We start from the raw sequence: 21,951 nt of genomic DNA, 5'->3' as shown, positions 1-21,951 counted from the left end.
GGTTAAAAGGTTTTTCAATTTTATTTTTTCAAAGAACCAGCTCTTGGTTTCATTGATCTTTTGTATTTTTTTTAGACTCGATTTGGTTTATTTCTGCTCTGATATTTATTATTTCCTTCCTTCTACTCACTTTGGGCTTTGTTTGTTGTTCTTTTTCAAGTTCCTCTAAGGACTGCTTTCGCTGTGTCACATAGATTTGGGGTTGCTGTGTTTCATTTTCATTTCTTTCAAGGTATCTTTTGATTTCTTCCTTGATCTCATTGTTAACCCAAGGTCGAGTGTAGTTATACATTTACCAGGACTTTTATTTCTATAGGATAGATTCCCAAAAGGGCAACTGTTGGATCAAAGGATGGACACATATACACACACACATAGCTTTTAATGTTTTTACTAGATATTAACATATACTTTCCCAATAGGCTGCAGAAATGATCAGTCCTATCAGCACTTTAATCCTATGGTGTCCATACACATGCTGATAAGATGCCAATTTCCCTATACTCCAGATAGTACTAAAAATAGTTTTGGCCTCAAAGACCCTCCAAAGGGCCTCAAGAACCCACAGGCATCCTTTACTATTTTTTCATATCACTTCTCAAAATTTATAATTACACATTTGTGTGCACAGATTCTGTCAAGATCTGTATTCTCTCTAGACTACAGGTTCCATAGTGACTGTGGCTGTGTCTATTCTTGTACATAAATATATCCGCAATGTCTACACACAGTGCCCAGCACATAGTCATCACATTAATATCTGCTACATTAACATACTCTAATGCAAAGAAACTATTCTGCTTAAAAGGGGGTAAAATGGACAATACGTGTTTGTAGGCAAATTTGGAAGGCTTCTTATTTTACCTACACGATCCCAAAGGATGGTTAGAATTTTGTTAAGTATGTGGGAGTAAGAGTATTTCAGCCATAGTAAACAATCATCAGTGGCATCAAGGTATGTTCACAATAACTACTGCAATAGTTTAGTTTGGCTACAGCATAGGTAAATAAGAGATTATGAGGAGGTAAAGATAATACAGGTAGGCTGAAAAACCTTCAGTGGAGCTTGGCTTTTATTTTAAAGATAAGGGCCAAATTGAAAATCCATGGTTTCAATTCCTTACACCACACCATTTACACATTGGGCTTGGATAAATTTACTTCAAATCCTATTGTGCTCATACTTCACAGGTTAGTATAATAGTTTTAACAAGATAATTGTTTCACATGTTACCTTGTTTACTGTCATTACTCTAGTCTATACTATTATCCTTTGTCCCTGAACTACTACTTACAAAGGTATACTAACTGGTTTCCCTACTTCTTTTGCCCTACACCCATTCCTCTCTCACCCTTTCTCCACAGTCAGAGTAAAATGCCCCAAACACAAATCTGACAACTTCACTCTCCTTGTTTAAACCCTTTATGGCTCCCCAATGACTGAAAAAAACAACAACCCTAAACTTAGCACAGAATACATTTTTTCTCCTGCCTACCTCCTGCCTCATCAGACTCTATTCTATCCCTTAAATTCAACCACAAAGCCTTCACATGTTATTCCTTCTTCCTGGAAAACACTGCCTAGCACTTCTTCCAAAGTAGCATAGCTTCTTCAGATAGAAGAAGAGATCTTTGTATCTCACTTCCTCAGAGGCCTTTCCTGATCACCCTCCTCCCAATCTATATTAATCATTAAACTGCACCCTATATTTTTTCTTTGGGCACATAATCACAATTCAGGATTTGTGTGTATATATATGTATTTTTTGATAATTTGTTTACTGTACATCTCCTGATTACAGAAACCACATCTAAGCCAGCACATACACAAATTTTTAAAAAGTGTAGTTCTTATAGTTATAGTTTTTGATCTGATTAGACATTTATTTTAGGATGTGAGAGTCCCATTAAAAGCATGCTACAATTATAGACAAGAAGTAATGAGTGTCTGAATTACTATTGATATATTTAATGCCCTCTCATAATAACTCTGTAAGGTAGCAAGGAGGAAGCTGAGTTCTGAGAACATAAGTGGCCATTCTAAAAGAGGAAGTTTGAAGACTTTTTGTATAATAATTCAGCTATTAGTTTAGGTGGTTAGAGAACTGGGGTGCTGAGAGAAACTGTAATCCCAACTCCACAAATTAAATCATCACAACTTTAAACTAAAGTGGGTGCAAAAGAAGCCCCTTTATTCAATGTAATAAAGTTTGGTGGTTGGTTAACTGAAAAGTTCAGTTAAATCAGGGAATCTTAAGCAATGGTAAAACCTTAAACATTTAACTTAAAATTGTAAAATAAGCATTCATTCTCCAATCTCTGATATATGGCCAGGGATCTTCCTTTAAATGTGACCCACACCTAAATTGACAGCAAATATATATATTTTTAATGGGCAGTACTAGTTAACCTGATCAATTGGTTAAGTGGAAGTAAGAGAAGTTACTTTCCCCTTTGAGTACTATGGTTGCAATGCTGAAAACTGAACAGTAGGTTACAATGTGATGGCCAAACCCGTGGTTTACAAAATAGGTCTCCACACACCTATGAGGGCACACAGGAGACTCTTTATTGGGGTTGTAGGCAGACTACATTATTTAGTACTGTATTAATCTAGAACATTAAGAAAAATTCCAATTTTTCATACTGAATATTTACAGAGGCACCCTCACCTAGGGTTCATATCAGATAGATATGTCACATATGGTCAAAAGGTATACTGAAGACTAGACACTGCACACTGCAGAGCCCTTGACAGTGGGGTTCTCACTCTTTCTGCACGTTCATTTTATTGTGACATACTACAGCTTACAAATACTGAGTTAAGTAAATGTATGGATTATATTATCTAGTTTTAAATAAACTTTTCAAAACAGACAAGTGGCTTACAAAGAATTCCTACAAATTTCAAACCATATATTGAAGATAACACTACTGCTGATAGGAAAAGAGTATCAAAGCTGATACTTTGCCTACTCCCAGTACAAGCTATTTGTCAGCCACAATACAGGATGAAAACAATGATCTGGTCCTGGTGAGCATGGCTCAGTGCTTAGAGTATCATCCAGTGCACTGGAGGGTCATGGGTTCGATTCTGGCCAAGGGCACATACCTGGGTTGCAGGTTTGATCCCCACTCCGGTTGGAGGGAATGCGGGAGGCAATGAATCAATGTCTCTCTCTCTCTCACATCGATGCTTCTCTCTCTCTCCCTTCTCTCTTCCCTTGCACCCTCCCTTCCACTCTCTCTAAAAATCAATGGAAAAAATATCCTTGGGTGAGGATTTAAAAAAAAAATTACAACAATGATCTATTCCAGTGGTTATCAACCACAGGTAATTCTGCCCCCAGGAGACATTTGGCAGCATCTGGAGACATTTTTGATTGTCACAATTGAGGGGAGTGTACTATTGGCATCAGTGGAGGCCAGGGATGCTGGCAAACATCCTGCAGTGCACACAACCAAAATTATCCAGGACAAAATGTCACAGTGCCCAGGATGAGAAATGCTGGCCTAATCATACCCGACAAGAAACTGGCTAATTTAAAAAAATTATCCAGATTATTCAAAATATGGTTTTGTGCCCGGCTGGTGTGGCTCAGAGGTTGAGCATTGACCTATGATCCAGGAGATCACTGTTCAATTCCCTGTCAGGGTACATGCCTGCCTGGGTTTCCAGCTCAATTCCCAGTAGGGGGGCATGCAGGAGGCAGCCGATCAATGGCTCTCTGATCATTGATGTTTCTCTCTCTCTCTCTCTCTCTCTTCCTCTTTCTGAAGTCAATAAAGACATATTTTACAAAATACATATGAATTTGTATCCATTACTGTTAATGATGAACCTTGCCCATAAGTATGTATGGCCTGAGATATGAGCTAAAGACAAAGCCATCACCACTCTTGTTTCATTCTGTACAGTAATACATAAATAATTTAGAAATAAAACAGACATTTAGTAAGGGCCATAAGTTCAAACTTTTCCTGATCGAGTACAAAACTTTTTAAAGTCTGGAGACTACAGATTCAAAAAACAAAAGCTAAAAAGAGGTATCGGTACCCTAATATATGTGGAGTTTATAAAAATTTATAATGCTAGCTGAAAGAAAAAAACCTAGTAAAGAAACGCTTCATTCTCTAGGACAAGCACAGCTCAAGGTAGTAAACAGATTCAAGCTAATAATCCAGATTTAAAACCATCAGTAGGAAACCACTGAAGGTATCAAAGGTATAAAGAGAACAACATGAGCTGTCAATTGCAATTAACAACCTCATGAAAACAGTAGCTGCACATTATACAACAGGACATGGGGAGGCTCTGATCACATGGTGGTCAAGAGGATGGCCTCCAGAGTCATAATGTCTGGGTCTGAAATCCAGATCTTTCACTTAAGCAGTGTGCCAGTTGCATAACTTTCTAAACCTACTTCATCATCTACAAAATGGAATTTTGTAGGGCTCTTGTGAAGATTTATGGTACAGCACAGTAGTTAAGAACACAGGCTTTAAAGTCAGAACTCCAACTCTGTCACTTATTAGCTCTGTAACCTTGGGCAAGTTACTTAACCCCTAAGTGTAGTTTCTTCATCTATAGAACAGAGTTAGCTTGACATATCCCTAGAATTTGAATGATACAAACTACACAGAGTAGATCTGAGAACCAAATGGGATCCTCAGTGTCTGGCACAAAGTACATAATTAATAAACTAAAATACTCAATAAATGAACTAAAACATTATCTTGAAAAATTATAAAATTAAGTGGCACATTCTCCTGTAAAACATTTTTGTGTATCAATAAGTGATCTCTATATGTTCAAAAGCAACTGTTTTTATTTATTTTCCTTTTTTTAATCTTGCATTTTATTTTTTTAAATTTTATTTTTATTTAAAATATTACAGTTGTCCCTTTTTCTCCCCAATGACCCACTCCACTCCACCCCATCCCACCCCCCTCCCCACCATTGTCCGTGTCCTTGGGTTGTGCATATATGCGTGTAAATTCTTTGGTTACTCTCTCCCCCTCCACCCACCCACCAGCCTCCAACTCTCTGACATTTGTTGATCTGGTCTATGCTTCCATGCCATTGAATCTATTCTGTTCATCAGTTTATTAAGTTCTTTAGATTCCACGTATAAGCAAAATCATGTAATGTTTGTCTTTCTCTGCCTGGCTTATTTTGCTTAGTATAATACTCTCCAGGTACCTCCATACTGTCCCAAAGAGTAAGAGATCCTTCTTCACAGCTGCAAAGTATTCCATGGAGTAAATGTCCCACAGCTTTTTTATCCACTCATCTACTGATGGGCACTTGGGCTGTTTCCAGATCTCAGCTATTGTAAACTGTGCTAAAAGCAACTGTTTTTAAAATATGTAATGACAGATATGCTTTTATTCAGCCAAATTTACCAAATTCCTACCATGTGAATGTCTCTGCCCTCAAAGATCTGAGCTCACAGTAAGGTGGTGGTGCATAATTAACTATACTACAATGTGGTCAGTTCAAATAATCAGTATGTGCATAAAATGTTGTAAGACCACCAAGTAGGTATGACCAAGGTGGGGAAGAGGGCGGAAGGAGAGGAAAAGTAGTTAGAGAAAGCTTCTTGGAAAGACAACCAGAACTTTTTAAAGGCTGGTACAAGTTCAGTACAGTGTCCTCGAAGGATATAAATGGAATTTGGGGTGGGGCAATTCTTTTGCTGTGCAAGACTCTAGGTGCACTGTGTTCCTTGGTCTGTGGGCATTAAATGCCAAACAGCATCCCTCAGTCATTGCGACAATCAAAACATTTCCAGAAGCCTCCCAATGGGACAGGCTCCTCATTCAGAAACCACCAAAGGTAAGGGTGGAGGGAGTTGTTAGTGGGGAGGAAGAGAGCATTCTAAGCCAATGCATTCCTGGGAAACACAAGTTTGGTATCAGAACAGCATTTCCTTAAATGTTTCACAGTATGTTAACACATACTACACATAAGCATTGTTTCATAGTCAAGGAAGTTTAGAAAATTCTAATTTAAACAAAAGTAAGTTTCTTTACCTAGAGTTCTTCTCAATCTTTAATATACCAATGCCCAATTATGAAATCCCAAGAGGGGGTTATAGTACAGGTATCTCTTGCTCACCAAATTGATTCGGATACTTTTTAGATGAATCCCTTGATATGTAAAAGGCAAAAAGCAAATTAAAATTCAGATAACACAGTATCCTCTCATTATCTGAACTCAGAAACTGAAGAGTGAGGAACTTTTATAATTTCCCAAATTGTTAACTATGGAACCTATCTATGGAGAATACTTTGAATGGTTAGTATCCCATAATATATGCTTTGTGAAATACTGTGCCACAGCATTTAGTATGCAGCAAGAATTGCTGATGGATATGGGTAGGCAGGTAGGAAAGAGCAAGATCACAGAGGACAACTATGACACATTATGGAGTTCTTATCTGGTTTAGACGTTTGCTTTTAGAGTACAGCACAGACCTCCCTATCTCCATCCTTCCCCCTACCCATCCATATAACAAAATATTATGGGATGAAACCACATAAAATAAAAGCAGTTACTTTGCTGAAGGGGAGCACTAGCAATTTTTTGATTCATGGTAGGAACCCATTCCTTTCAAAGGATGACAACTGAACATAAGATATAAAAGGTTAAAAGGATCAAAATAAAATCTAAATGGAATATTAAAAAAAAGATACTGGACTAAAAAATGGAAACCCAAACATGTCCTGTGCCCGTTTTTTAATTGGACTGTTGTCACTTTTTAATTTGAAAATCTAAGGGAAAAGAGGTCAGTGCCCCTGATTAAATAGTCAGGTATTGCATGTTTTAAAAATTCTTGCAACACACCAGTTGAAAATTGCTGTTCTAGAGTAATGGTCAATTCTCAAAGTATCATTCCTGGACCACCTTGACCAGCACCACCTGGAAACTTGTTAGAAACACAAACTACCAAGCTCCACCCCATTCCCACTGAATCAGAAACTCTAGGGGTGGGTCCCAGCAGTTTGTTTTAATAAGCCCTCCAGGTGATTCTGACAGCACACTCAAGCTGGACCACCAATGCTCTACAGTAATGCCTAGAAGTGGTACTGCTGGTCGTAGAACATCCTATTATTTTCCAAAGTGGGTTTTCCAATTTACACCATCACCAGCAGTGGGAGAGTTCCCACTGCTCCGTATTCTCACCAATGCTTAATACTGTCAGATGTTTCATTTCTGCCAGTTTAGTCTATACAAAATGGTCTCTTGTGGTTTTAATTTCTATTCCCATAATTGTTAATGAGGTTAACCATCTTTTCATATGTTTATTGGTTATTTAAATTTTTTTTTTTAAATCAAATGACTGCTCTGTTTTTTTTCCCTTTTCTTCTATTTGGTGTTCTGTCTTTATCTTAGGAATTCATACTTCTTTATGTATACTTTTCATAGCAGTCATTCATTCATTATGTGTTGTGGTAGGTAACCTCTAAAATAGCCCTCAATGATCCTCACCCTCTTGGTATCTAAGTCCTTGTACAACTTCTTTCCCTTGAGCGTAAGCTGGACTTATTGAATGTGTTCATAAGAAGCAAGTTAGAACAGAATATAGCAGAAATGTTGGTTCGTCATTTCTAAGATTCAGTTATAAAAAGACAGTGGCTTCCATCTTAAGAAGTCTCTCTTACTTCCTTCTGGATCTTTTATTCTGGGGAAAGCCAGCAGCCATGCTGCAAGGTGGCCCTGTGAAGAGGCCCATGTGAGTAAATCAGGAAGTGTATCTCCTGAGGCCTACCACACCCAGATAAGAGAGCAGAGAAGCAGATCCTCTCTTAGTACATACAGCCTTGAGGTAACTGTAGGCCTGGCTGACACCTTGACTTTAGCCTCATGAGAGACCCTGAGCCAGAGCCACCCAATAAGCTGCTCTCAGATTTCCTGACCCACAGAAACTGTGAGATTAATGTTTGCTGTTTTCAGCTGCATAGTTTGGGGATAATTATTACACAGCAATAGGTAACTAACGCATGTGTATTGCAAATATCTTCTATTCTGTGCCTTGTCTTTTTAGCCTCTTAAGAAGGTCTTAACGAACAGAAGTTTCTATTAATATTTAGTATTTTTTAATGTAGTCAAATGTATCAATTTTTGTATGGTGTTTTCAGTCTTAAGAAATCCTTGCCTGCCTTGAGCTCATTAAAGTGTGCCCTGTTTTTAAAAAAGCTTTGAGTTTTCCTTTTTAATCTTCAATCTACTAGGAATTGATTTTTATGCATAGTAAGAGGTAGGATCCAACTTCATTTCTTTAATACGGTAAGCAATTGTTCCAAGCAAATGTATCCTTTCCAGATTACTTTGCCACGTAGCATGTATTCACCCACCTATCCCCAATATAAACATATAAAATTCATTAGCAACCTTTATCTATTTAGTATCACCTGTCAACTTGTTATTCACTTTCCCTTTTCTTTTTATAGTCTCCTCAGACACCCCACAAGCTGGGCCTCAAAACCCATGCCTGTGAGACTCTCAAAGGCACGCTCCTTGTTGCTAAGGTCAGGTAACTGCTCTGGACATCACTCAGCAGATCCTCCCCTCCCTTTCTAACAAGACTGTAATCCAATTGACATCTTAAAGATCTATTTAAAGTAAAACCTGTCTACTTCTAGGCTTCCTAGTGTTAAAAGAAATTTATAAAACTAATAAAAGAAAATAAAAAAATATTAAAACCAAGAAAAATTTTAAAAACAAAAACCAGATAATAAAATTAGTGTGATTAAGTGTGTTGGCAGTCCTGGTACTCATCTGATATTTTAGGAAGTGGTCTACTAAAAACCCTCGATATCACTAGACGTGAATTTGAATATAATCTTTCAGTGGGAGTCATGTCTCATATTCACCAAGGTAGTAACGGGGGCCCAGTAGTGCCTCACGGATTGCAAGCATTCAAATTTTTTAACAGAAAAGGTGGATTAAAGAAGTCTTCCCATCTTATTGTTCTTTAAGAATATCCTGGCAATTCTTGACTCTTTCTAATTCCATAGAAACTGTTAATCAAATTGTCAAGTTTCACAGTAAAAGTTTATAGGGATTTGGATTTCAATAACTCTACTGAGCAGTTTAAGAAAAACTGGCATTTTACCATACTCACACTTCCAATCCATCCTCAGTATATGGTATGAAACTCCATTTATTTAGGTATACCTTTATGTCTCTAAGTTTAATTTTCTTTACAAAGGTCTTATACATCTTAAATATTTAAAATTCCAGTTTAAGTACTTCCTTTTCTAGAAAATCTTTCTGTCTTCCATCTCCTATACCTATCCTGAATTATGTACTCCTCTGCACCTGGGGAACCTTTTTTTTTTTTTTTTTTTAAATATATCTTTTATTGATTTCAGACAGAGGAAGGGAGAGGGAGAGATAGAAACATCAATGATGAGAGTCACTGGTTAGCTGCAGCCCGCAACCCGGGCATGTGCCCTGACCAGGAATCGAACTCCGATCGCCTGGATCCTAGGTCGACGCTTAACCACTGAGCCACGCCCGGCCGGGCTTGACACACATTTTATAAAAGCTCAATATTAGTGTCACATGATATACTGGGCATCAGGAATACTGTAGTGATAGTCCATTCAGTCTACTTTTAATGAAAAAACAACAAACTATAAACTGAGTGGCTTATAACCAAGAGAAGTTTATCATAGTTTTGGAGGCTGGGAAGTCCAAGATCAAGGTGCCAATACATTTGGTGTCTTGTAAGGACACACTCTGAAGTTCATAGATAGTGCTTTCTAGCTGTAATCTCACATGAAGGGACAAGCCAGTGCCCTTTTATAAGGGCACTAATCCCAATCACAATGGCTCTACTGACTGCACGGAAAAAATAAGGCAATAGGAGAAATCAGAGATGCTCTGAGGTTTCAAATATAAATTATGATTAAGTGGAGAATATTACAAGAAGAGAGGTAGAAGTAATTCAAAGGGAAAGATAACTATTTAGTTTAGGACTTTCTGACTTTGTGATGTCAGTGAGACAATAAGGTAAAATATTTAAGACAACTGGAAAAGCAGGACTGACACTCTAGCTCAAGGGGTAGCTTGACTGTTCAGGGCACATAGCGGCCTTTGAAAGAACAGATTCAGTTGGGTGAAAAGAAATGGAAAACTGACTTTCAAGAAGATCTAAGTACTAAGAAAAGGCATTAAGTGACCAGACAGAAAACAAAAGCTCACGGAGGTGCCAGAGTTAGGGAAGATATTTTGGTTTTGGATGGGATTACCATGACACATTTGAAGGCAAACAGTAAGTAACCAGTGTCAAAGAAAGGTCTAAAGGTGTGTGTGTTTGTCATATAGTGAGAGAGTGGGATATGAGATAAAAAGAAGAAACAGACTGTTCTGTGCTGTTCCGGAGGACTAAACTAGGATGATGTTAGAACCTAGAGACAGAAGTTCCAGATGGTATATGTGAGCTGCACGTTATGAGGTACTGTTATTAACAGTAAAGATATTTAGCAAAGGAACAAGCTGCCTTACTAGTAAGGATTATTTAACTGAATGCTTCATCATTTGTCAGGCATGCTGCAGGAGAAATTCTGTATTATCTGAGGTGACCCTAGGTTCCATTTGACACTAAATTCTGACCTGTCTCATATTAAGCAATAACTCCCATTCCCCCTCCTCCTGGACCTGGCAACCTTTCTTCTACTTTCTATCTCTATGAATTTGCCTATTCTGATACTTTATGTAAGTGCAATCATATAATATTTGTCCTGTTGTGTCTGGCTTATTTCACTTACCACAATGTTTTCAAGGCTTACCCATTTTATATGCTGTATCAGAACTTCATTCCTTTTATGACTAATAACAATCCGCTGTATGAATATACTGTATTTTCAAATCTGTTCATCTGTTGATAGGCACTTGGGTTGTTTCCAACTTTTGGCTATTGTGAATAATGCTGCAATGAACACTGTAGTATACAAGTATCTATTCAAGTCTCTTTTCATTCTTTTGGGTATATTCTTGGGAGTGGAATTGTTGGATCATACAGTCATTCTATTTATATTTTAGATTCTATATAGATTATTAAGGAACTGTCACTAAGAAAAAAATAACCTAACACAAAACTCACAATGAGACACCAATTCATGCCCATTAAGAGAGTTATAATTTTTTTTAAGAAAGTGTTGGTGTGGATGAGGAGACATTGGAATCCTCATGCATTGCTGGTAGGAATGTAAATAGAATGCTGGTGGGAAAACAGTTTGGTGGTTACTCTGATATATTTCACAACACAGATGGGCCTTGAAAACATTAAGCTTAGTGAAGTAAGCCAGACACAGAATGACAAATATTGTATGATTTCACTTACATGAGGTACCAAGAATAGGCAAATACATAAAGATAGAAAGTAGAACAAAGGTTACCAGGGGCTGGAGAAGGGAGAAGGAAGGAATTATTATTTTTTATTTTATTTTTAAAATATATTTTTATTGATTTGAGAGAGAGGAAGGGAGAGGGAGAGAGAGAGAAACATCAATGATGAGTCATTGATCGGCTGCCTCCTGCACGCCCCTTGCTGGGGATCGAGCCTGCAACCCCATCATGTGCCCTGACCAGGAATCGAACCCCATTTCCTGGATCCTAGGTCGATGCTCAACCGCTGAGCCACGCTTGGCTGGGCTTAGGAATTATTTTTTAATGGGTAGTTTTTGTTGGGGATGATGAAAACATTCTGGATATAGATAGTGATGATAGTTCTACATTTTGAATGTATTTAATGCCTCTGAATTGTACACTTATGAATGGTCTAAATGACAACTATTATGTATATTTTACCACAATTTTTTTTAATTAAAAAAATGATTTCTTGAGCCAATAAAAATGTATTAATCAGGACCCAATGCAAAAAGAAGAAAAAAACTTTTTAGGTATTTCAAATCAGAAAAGCATTTAATACAAGGATTAACACACTTTTTCAAAATAGGAGGGCTAGGGAATCAAGAGTAGCGACTGCATTACAAAAATAAAGGATACAATGTAAGTCTGAGGCTTAAAAGCTGCTGGGAATACTAACTTTACAGACCCATGAAGCTGGAATTAAACACTGGATTGCTCAGTCCAGACACCTTAGCTGCTTCTACTCACTCAGATCTTGCAACTTTGCTAACCAGCCAAAAAGCAGCAAAAAGAAAGCTTTTCTGTCCTTTTGCCTTCCAAATTGTGGGAATTAATCTAACTGATGGAACCTAAACTGCATCCACCTTTGATGGAAGGAAGTTCAGGAAATACACTATATTTCATTATTTATAAGACGTTAAACTATTTTTAAAAAGTGAAAACTGAGATGCATTTTACAATCAATAGTGTATCATGGTTGCCCAGCCATGGTGGCTCAGTGGTTGAGCATCGACCTATGATCCAGGAGATTTCGGTTCAATTCCAGGTCAGGGCACATGCCAGGGTTGGGGGCTCGATCCCCAGCAGGAGGTGTGCAGGAGGTAGCCGATCAATGACTGACCCTCTTATCATTGATGTTTCTATCTCTCTCTCCCTCTTCCTTTTTCTCTCCGAAATCAAAAAAGATATATTTAAACAAATAAATAATGTCCCCCAAGAGGTTTCTTAAAAAAATAACGTATCATGGTTAACTGGCAATATTTTACTTTAGGAATACAAAAAGAAATAATAGTGAGCCTTAGAATAATATCTTAAATTTAATGAAACATAATAATTTTAACTTTCTAATCTAAAAAAGCTTTCCAAATAAAAATACATCTTCATATTAATCTTCTAAAAGTTTTATATTTTTGCATTTCACATCCAGGTATTTAATCTACCCAGAATTTGTGAACATAATGGAGTAAAAGTCCAAATTAATTTTTCCAGTACCATTTACTGAAAAGGGCATTCTTTTCTAATTTCCAGCATATTATCTATCATAGATCAAGTAACCTGTCAAGTATAGTTTTCTCCTGTTCCATCCATCACTAGACTACTCATGACTGTCATAATTCCATTGTAATGAGTCTTAATAAGTGGTGAAGTTAGGCCTCCCATACTGACTTCTTTGGGAGTTCCTTGGCTACACTAGCCCTTTATTGATTTTCCACAGAATTTTAGAATCAGTTTTTAAGTTCCACCAAAACAAACCAAAAAACAAACCAAAAAACCCTTACTAAGGTTTAGATTGGGATTATACTAAATATACAAATCTATTTGGGAAGAATAATATCCATGCAATATCATCTACCAATCCATGTACATGGTCTTTTGGTTGAATTATTAGGACTTACATAATTCATTTTAATAAGGCTTCTAGAAATCTTAGGCCATTTTTTAGACTTATTCCCGGGTACGGCATATGTTTCACACTATTGTGAAATATAGTTTCAGATTTTCCTTCTTACCTGCTACTAGAATACAGTTTCTTGTACAATTCGTTGTTTATAATAACTTGTAGATATTTTTTAATTTTCTAAATACACAATCATGTAATCTGTGAATGACAGTTTTACTTTTCCTTTCCAATTCTTATGTTTTAAAATTTTCTTTTTCTTAACTTGGTGAAGGTCAGGACCTCTACTACTACAACTTTAACTAAAAACAGTTTTAATGGACCTTATCTCTCCCAGTCTCAGAGGGATCGCTTTCAATATTTCAACAGTAATTATGAAACTTGATTTAAAAAAAAATAGATACCTTTTATCACATCTGATATGCTTTGGGTTTTATGATGAATGAATGCTGAATTTTATCAAGCACTCTTTGCAACTATTCAGTGGATCATATGTTTCTTCTCTAACCTGTTAAGATGGTAACATACAGTAGTTCCCCCCAACTACAGTCCAAAAATATTAAATGGAAAATTCCAGAAATAAACCATTCATAAGTTTTAAGTTGAGTGCTGTTCTGAATAGTGTGATGAAATCTCACACCATCCTGCTCTGTCCAGGGTAGGACATGAATCATCTCTTTCTCCAGCATATCCATGCTGTATGCGCTCCCCACCACTCAGTCACTTACTAGCTGTCTTGGTTATTAAATCCACTGGTATGGTAATACTTGTGTTCAAGAAACACTTATTTTACTTAATTATGGGCCCAAAGCACAAAAGTAGTAACGCTGGCAATTTGGATATGCCAAAGAGAAGCTGTAAAGTGCTTCCTTTAAGTAAAAATATATGTATGTACGGGGGGAAAAAATACTGCCCTGGCGGGTGTTGCTCAGTAGTCAGAGCGTTGGCCCATGCACCAAAGCGTCATGGGTTTGATTCCTGGTCAAGGGCATGTACCTGGGTTGCAGGTTAGATCCCAGGCCCTAGTTGAGTGCATGAGGGAGGCAATCAATCGATGTGTCTTTTTCAAATTGATTTTTCTCTCTCTCACTTCTCCCCCTTCCTTCCTCCCCTCTACTCTCTCTTTTAAAAAAGACAATGGAAAAAATATCCTTGCATGAGGATTAACAACAACAACAACAACAACCCAAACAAATACTATACATAGGGTTCAGTACTATCCCCAGCTCAGGAATCCCTGGGGGTCTTAGAACGTATCCCCTGAAGATAAGGGGCACTACTGTACATAGAGATAGAGACTTAAATTAAGTGCCAAACTCAGTAGTAGAAAAATCATCTGCAGTAGAGTTATCAAAAAGTTACACTGAACTAAATTCTCATGTATAGTAAAACTTATCTTGAGATCATGTAACTTACTGTTAATATGAGAAGACACATGCAGACATGTGTACTATTTTAAGAAGCATGTAAAAACTAAAGAAATGAACACTTTCAGTGGTTGCAGAATAGGAATATAAGGATTATATTGAATCATAATCTCTTCCCTATCTAAAGTTCTCTGATACTATTCCCAAGAAAATAGTTATATGACATGTAAAAAGGCAATTGTGAATTATTCTGGAATAATTAACAGTAGCACTTTATCTTTTTATAGTAAAAAAAGATATAAAGGCAGAAATTGTTTGGTATTCATGGAAAAGATAGCATGTTTTTATAATGAATGTTAATTAAATTACCTTCATACAACATTACCAGAAATCATGCTAATCACTCTTTAAAAATAATCATACCCACTGAAGACTCTTCCCCAGCCCCCCCAAGCTATGGAGAGATTTCTAATAGAGAATATAAACTTTTTTTTTTTTTGGTTAATCCTCACCCAAGGATCTCTCTTCCATTGATTTTTAGAGAGAGTGGAAAGGCGGGATGGAGGGGGAAGAGGAGAGGGAGAAAGGAACATCGCCGTGTGAGAGACACATCCACTGCTTGCCTTCCCCATGCTCTCCGGCTGGATTGAACCTGCAACCCAAGTACGTGCCTTGACTGGGAATTGAACCTGTGACGACCCTTTGATGTGCTGCCAACGCTCTAACCACTGAACACACTGGCCAGGGTGGGACTATAAACTATAACGAGAGGAAAAGGGGTAAGACCCAAGTTGACAATACAAAAAATATAGGTTCTAATAACTATTTACAATGTAGTTGAAGCTAGTAATCCCCTTTAACTTTTGCAGTACATCTATAAACCTGAACAGAAATTTACTTTGGAAAAGTAATGTAGAAAATACAGTTTAAAAATCCTAGGTCACTGAAGGAACAACCCCTAGAAGTATTGTAAACTGTTTGAAAATACTCAAAGATAAGTGACTAATTCAAAGCATCCTAAAAATAGAAAGTCAAATTTTTCTGGTGATATTAATTTAAAAGTTATCTATTTAGTGCAAGAAAAAAATGTGAAACAAGTATTTCTCAATTTAAATACAATTAAAGCATCTTTTACAACAAGGAGATGAATATTTTTTTTAAAAAAACCACACAACAAAACACACTAATTTTGAAGCAACCATTGGAAATGGACTGCCAAAATGTTATGTTTCTCTCTCCCTGGAAGTGCAGTTTCAAAATTTGCAAGGTAGCCAAAAACAATTGAAATAACGCTCATTACAACATGAACAGAAACCTGAACACTATCTACCTTCCCAATTGTCACATGACCCTGTACTGATCAGGTATTTAAGACTTACACTCTATAAACACATTTCCTGATTTTTTGTTTTTTAATCCATAAGTAAAAATCATGACCAGAGCTTCTGGAAGATACAAGGTTAACTGAGTTCAGAGCAATTTTTATATTCTGTATCGAGGCTTTCCCAAGACCCAGAAAGGAATGTAATGTTACTGGGCATCAATTTTCCTCTCTATATGCATAGTCTTGATGTAGGAAGGAACAAGAATAATCATTTTTTAAGCCCATGAGAAAACATGGAAACCAAAATAATCTCAGAGGATAGAGGGAAGAAAAAAATAATTGCTTAATGTTAGGGTGGAGGTTAGATTAAGAGTTTCTTCTGACTACCATGCTAATTATGTATGACAGTAAATTAGGGTGGTAGCCAAAAGAAACTGAAAAATAAAAACTACCTCTCAGAATGCCAATTCCTCCATCAAATATTTAAGGAAGAAATGGAACAAATTAGGCTAACTTTCTGATTCTTATTTGGTATTAACATTAATACTATAATGTTTCACCTAAAAAAACAAAAAACAATCCCCCCCACCCCCAGAAAAGCTCCTAAACAGGCTTGCCTATTTTGAATTCAGGAGTTCTATAACTACTTTACAGAATAATTAATGTAGGTAAAATAGACCCAAAAAATGAGTCAAGGATTTGAAACAATTCAACTTTAGAGGAATACAAAGTCCAGTAAGGGCTACTAACAATAAAGGCTTATTTTAATGGCAATTTGAGGCAGACATATAGGAAGCATAGGAACATGCTAGATTTCATAAAACAAGGGGGTTATGACCAAAAAAATGCTCACTAACTACTCAGCTAAATTAGTATCAAGATGTCAAAGGACACAAAATGCACTTTTGCAGTTCTAAAGGAGAAACTGTTATGATTGGAGAAAAAAGGAAGAACAACGTAATCATAGTCTTAGAAAATACTTAAAAAAAAAAAGCAATATAACCTGATTCTTTCCCTCCCTTTCCCACTACTCATAGAACATAGGTTTGCAGTGGTTATGATGGGATCCTAATTCTTCATCATAATCAGGAAAGCAAGGAACAGAAAAAAGAAGAAAAAAAAAAAAGTCAGACTTCGGTAGCCTGTTATCCTAATGTAATTTTTCTGGCCTATATCCAAATACAACTAAATCAAGTTTGCTCTTATGTTTCTACATTTGGGGATTCAAGCACCCAGTCCCAACGTTCCTTTCTTATCTGTTTACTAACAATCAATTCCTTTAATAACCAGCACATATACGTGACTGATATCAGAAGAAGTGAGTTTTGTCCACCTTCAAATACATCCAGACAAGTGTTAACAGCAATAGCCAGAACTGCAAAAGCACATACCTTAGTGGGATTTCCACTTATTAAAAGTCTGATGTAATCTACTCTGGTTTGCCTGGTTCATAAAAATGTGTTTTAATACAGTGGACCTCATTATAAAGGAGATTCCATCCCAGAATACTGTCTAGTCAATGCATTATTACAACTACACACCTTAACATTGGCAATAAGAGATCTTAAAAACAATAAGTTTTCATTGTAATGTGATTTTAAGACGCTCCCTTCTACATATGCACAGCACAACAGTTAATAAATACCATACCCTGTTACAATGCATTTTTTCAATGTATTTATTATACCATATGGTCATATTGTCCCATCTTATACCATATGGTCATAGAAAGTAACATCAAGGGAATATAAATGGTCTGAAGTAAATGTTTAATGCCAAAAGTATAAGCACATTCAATTGATAAATATTTAATAAGCTCCTGTCATTTACCAGAATATTCTATTTTGAGCATCTACAAAGTAATACTTACAAATATAGGGCATGCAATTTGTTCAATTCCCAACATAATTTTACATTTAAGATATTTGATAACAAGAGTTAAAAAAAATTAGAAACAATCTAACATCAAAAAATATGTTTAGGTTAAAAATTGCAGTGTATCTAATGACAGGTAAAATATTTTGGTATATTGTTAAGTTAAAAATATTACAAAACCACATACACTGTATTATAGAAGCATAAAAATAGTGTATAGATATATGTACTACATCAAAATGATTATGTAGCCCGGCCAGGCGTGGCTCAGCGGTTGAGCGTCAACCTAGGATCCAGGCGATCAGGGTTCGATTCCTGGTCAGGGCACATGCCCGGGTTGTGGGCTCGATCAATGACTCTCTCATCATTGATGTTTCTATCTCTCTCTCCCTCTCCTTTCCTCTCTCTGAGATCAATAAAGATATATTTAAAAAAAAAAAAAAGTTTATGTAATATCTTTAATGGCAAGATTACAGATGATTTTTTTAATTTTTGTACTTATATCTAATTTTTCAACAATGAATGTGCTTTCCCTCCATAATTAGAAATGTTTTAGTGTAGCTGAAACTTCCGTGAGAAACTTTTTAAACTTACATTTTACTGTCAGGTAAGGTAAATCTTTGACTGAAACGTCATTTTACATGAGCGCAATTTTTCATTTCTTTCCATGCACGTGGCAATTAGAAAATATCTCTTTAAGTGAATATAAGGAAGACAGTTCAAAAGACCACAATACATTTCACTTTCCACTGAATACCAACTTCAAATTTAAAACTATTTCTTGGAGAATTTTATTCTACCATCCATGACATTGAAATTTATACTCAAAAGAGATCCATTTTTAATCACTTATCCCTTCCTCCCCTTGCCCCCCCGCCAGGAAAAACTACTATTCATTACTAAACATTAAAACATGGGCGCAGGCAGTGGGAAACACTTCTAACTAATTAAAATTAGTTGTTCCACTTATTTATGCATTCACTGACTTTCTTGTATGTGCCCTGACCAATGAACCAACCCACAACGCTGGCATATCTGGACGATGCTCTGACCAACTGAGCTACCCCAGGGCCACTAATTAAAATTAGTTCAAGTATCCTTATGGTTTCAGGAGATATAAATATGCTTTCTAGTTATTGGCAATTTAAACTTAAATTCATCTAGCCTAGAGGTTCTCAAGCATTGATACATGAGAACTGCCCAGAAGTGTGTCAAATGCAGAAACTAATGGCCTTAGCAGTTCATCTAATCAGAATCTTCAAAGGGTAGAGTTCAAACAGACAGGCCCTTTCAAATAAGATAGCAGAGATTCTACTTTACAAATGCCTTCTCTATATCATTGCTAACTGTTCTAATAACCCTGAAGCAAAACTGTCAATGTAAACGTTATAATCAGAAAATTACAACTTCATAACCTATACACACTAATTCATCCATTCGTCTAGATACAATTCAACAAACCACACACACACTACAGAATAAAGCAAGCCTACAGGCACCTGTGCCTGGTAAGACAAAGGCATATCCTATTCATGGAAAAAATAGACAGCAGATGTGACCCCTAGTATTTAGCCATTAAAAACAATGTATCCTAAAAATAAATTTCCATGTCAACGGAACAAAGCTGTTTATAAATAAGAAGGAATGTGGAGGTGTGGGGAAGACAAGAGGAAGCTTCAGCAAGTTAAGTACCAAAAGCCAGGAAACAAGGCAGAATGAATGGCAACTGGGACAAGGAAAACAGAGTCAACTAGTAAGTGGAAGGGGGAAGAGGAGCTCTGTCCTCAGAATCCAAGAAGATGGGGAAATGAACAGATATCAGAGGAAACCAACCTGAGCAAAAATGCAAACTGTAAAGTGGAAAATGGTGTAATTCTGTTAAGAAAGAAGAAAAATATGAGGGAATTTAGAGATCAAATGGTGGTATAGAACACATCCCGGGCACAGAAAGAGGTGGCATAAGAGGACAAAAAACAAACACTGTGAACAAACTTATACTAATCAGAGCAAGCACAGCAAATGAATTTCCAAAGTAAAGATGATGAAGCAGGCAAAAGAACTGCACAGTCAGAAGAACGAGATGTTATGAGAACTGGGAAACAAAATGTAACTAGTAGGACGGAAAGAGAACTTTGAGCAAAGTCAACAGAACAAGTCACGTTATCTAATCAATCATTGTAAAGCACAGTTTTACCATATATTATCTCATCATCTGTACAGTATAATGAAGTGTATTACTTTCTGCAATAAAACGCCAAACACTAAATGTAACACATTTTACGTAATAAAAAACACAATGTAAATAAAGTCGTTTGACAAGGTGATAAGAGACTGAATGCAAAAAAAAAAAAAAGGCTGAGAGAAGCAAGGGCTAAAAAGCAAGACGTGAAAGAAAGCAAGAAAAAAAAAAAAAAACTGGGACAGAAAGAAGGACAACAGAAAGAAAGCGATCAAACCTACTTTTTAAAGAATGGGTAGAAACACCCAGAGAGGTGTGAATGGAGATGGAAGAGCCGCCACAGAGCGCGGGCAGCGCAGGTGAAACCTGATGGAATCTTGACAGCTCCGGGATCCAGAAGGGAAGCGGCTCCCCAGCGTCCAGGGGGTTTGCGAGGAGAACGGGCGAGAACAATGTCAGGGAGCCGGCGGAATGGAGCCGAGGGCCTCGGGAGGACCAGGGCTGAGCGAAGTGCAAAGATGGGCTCGAGTACAAGCTGAGGTCAGGCGGCAGGGAACGGGATGGGGGTTACCAGTCGGCGACGGGGCAGGGACGCCGAGGAGCGCGGGGGCCTGAGGCCGTGGGGGGGGGAAGGGCGGGTGGAAACGGTGGGGCGGAGGTTTGAAAAAGTAAACCTCTGGGTAAAACAGGTGAAGAGAAATCTCCAAAAAAAAAAAAAAAAAAGTAGAGAAGCAAAAGGGAGGGCAGCGGCCTGGAAAAGGGGGCCGGTCAGGGAGAGGAGGGAGGGAAGGATGCGCCCATCATCCCCGCGACCGTGGAGTAATTAGACAGCACGGTACCTCGGGCTGGGCGCCCGGCCCCGGCCCCTGGCCCACGCCGTCCACCTGGATGCCGCCGCCCCCCACCCGAAATAACGAAACCACCTCAGAGCAGCGAGCCGGCCACCTCCAGCCGGCCGTGACCTTCCAGGACCAGCCCCGAGTCTCGCCCCCTACGGGGAGCCTCCTGCTCCACCGCCGCTGCCCGAACCCCCCCCCCCCGGCTGGGGTGCCGGCCGGGGAACCCCCCCGCCATCGTGTGTGTTTACGTAGCGAGGAGCTGCGTGACGGAGAGGGACGAGGGGGGGATGCCCATCTCCCACCCGCAGAGCCCGGAGGAGTAGGCGGCGGAGGGCACCAGAGCCCCCAGCGCCGCCTCTTTCCCCCCAAATCCACACCGGGGACGGGAGGGGTGCGGGGGGCGCCGGCACTCACCTCCTCGGGGATGGCCGGGTCCGCAGCCGAGGAGGCCGCGGCGCCGGCGCCGGCCTCGGGCTCCATGTCCCCGTTGAACAGAGCCTGGCCCTGCTCCGTGCCGCCGTCGCCGCTCAGCGCCGCCATCTTATAACCGAGAGCCGGGGCCGAGCGACCGCTGCTGGGCGGGGAGGGGGAAGGGAGGCGGAGGGCGGGGGGGAGCGGAGGCGGAGGCCGGGGGGCGGCGGGCGGCCGGCGGCGGGCGGCGACGGCCAGGCGGCGCGGCGGCGGCGGCGGCGGCGGGCGGGCGGGCGCTGGGCCACCTCAGGAACCGGCCCGCGGCCCCGGCGCAGCCGAGCCTGAGGGGATTGGGGGAAGGACGCCGGGCTGGGGGCGGGGGAAGGGGGCGGAGACCACTAGAAGTCGCCGCGGCAACGGCGTCACCCGCGTGTCACGGCCGTGACGTCATCCGCGGTGCGTGACGTAACCCGAGGAGCGCCCTGGCGCCCGCGCCGGGGGAGGCTGCCTTCGCGCGCTGCCCGGCGGCGCTCGGCGGTTTCCTCCGCGCGGCGGTTTCCATGGCTTCGGTTTCCTCCGCGAGTCTCGCGTCGGTCCTCAGCCGGCTCGGGAGCTGGGGCTCAGCTGCAGCCCGCGCGGTGCGGAGCAGAAGTTGAAATGAGGGAGGGCGGGA

General features: G+C 39.1%; 1 protein-coding gene across 2 annotated transcripts in view; it reads right to left on the bottom strand.

The window, feature by feature from the left end:
* Nucleotides 1–21,461, bottom strand: part of BRAF (B-Raf proto-oncogene, serine/threonine kinase) — a 117,029-nt gene extending 95,568 nt beyond the window's left edge. For both annotated transcript variants that reach the window (XM_081148063.1, XM_081148062.1), the window contains exon 1: nucleotides 21,282–21,461. In XM_081148063.1, the coding sequence (XP_081004189.1) occupies nucleotides 21,282–21,407 (126 nt within the window). In that variant the 5' untranslated portion in view covers nucleotides 21,408–21,461. The remainder of the gene's footprint in view (nucleotides 1–21,281) is intronic.
* Between the last annotated feature and the right edge of the window lie 490 nt (nucleotides 21,462–21,951).

This window comes from Miniopterus schreibersii, assembly GCF_964146895.1.
Source record: "Miniopterus schreibersii genome assembly, chromosome: 9".
In the NCBI taxonomy this organism is placed as follows: Eukaryota; Metazoa; Chordata; class Mammalia; order Chiroptera; family Miniopteridae; genus Miniopterus; species Miniopterus schreibersii.
This window is presented reverse-complemented; position numbering and strand designations above follow the sequence as displayed.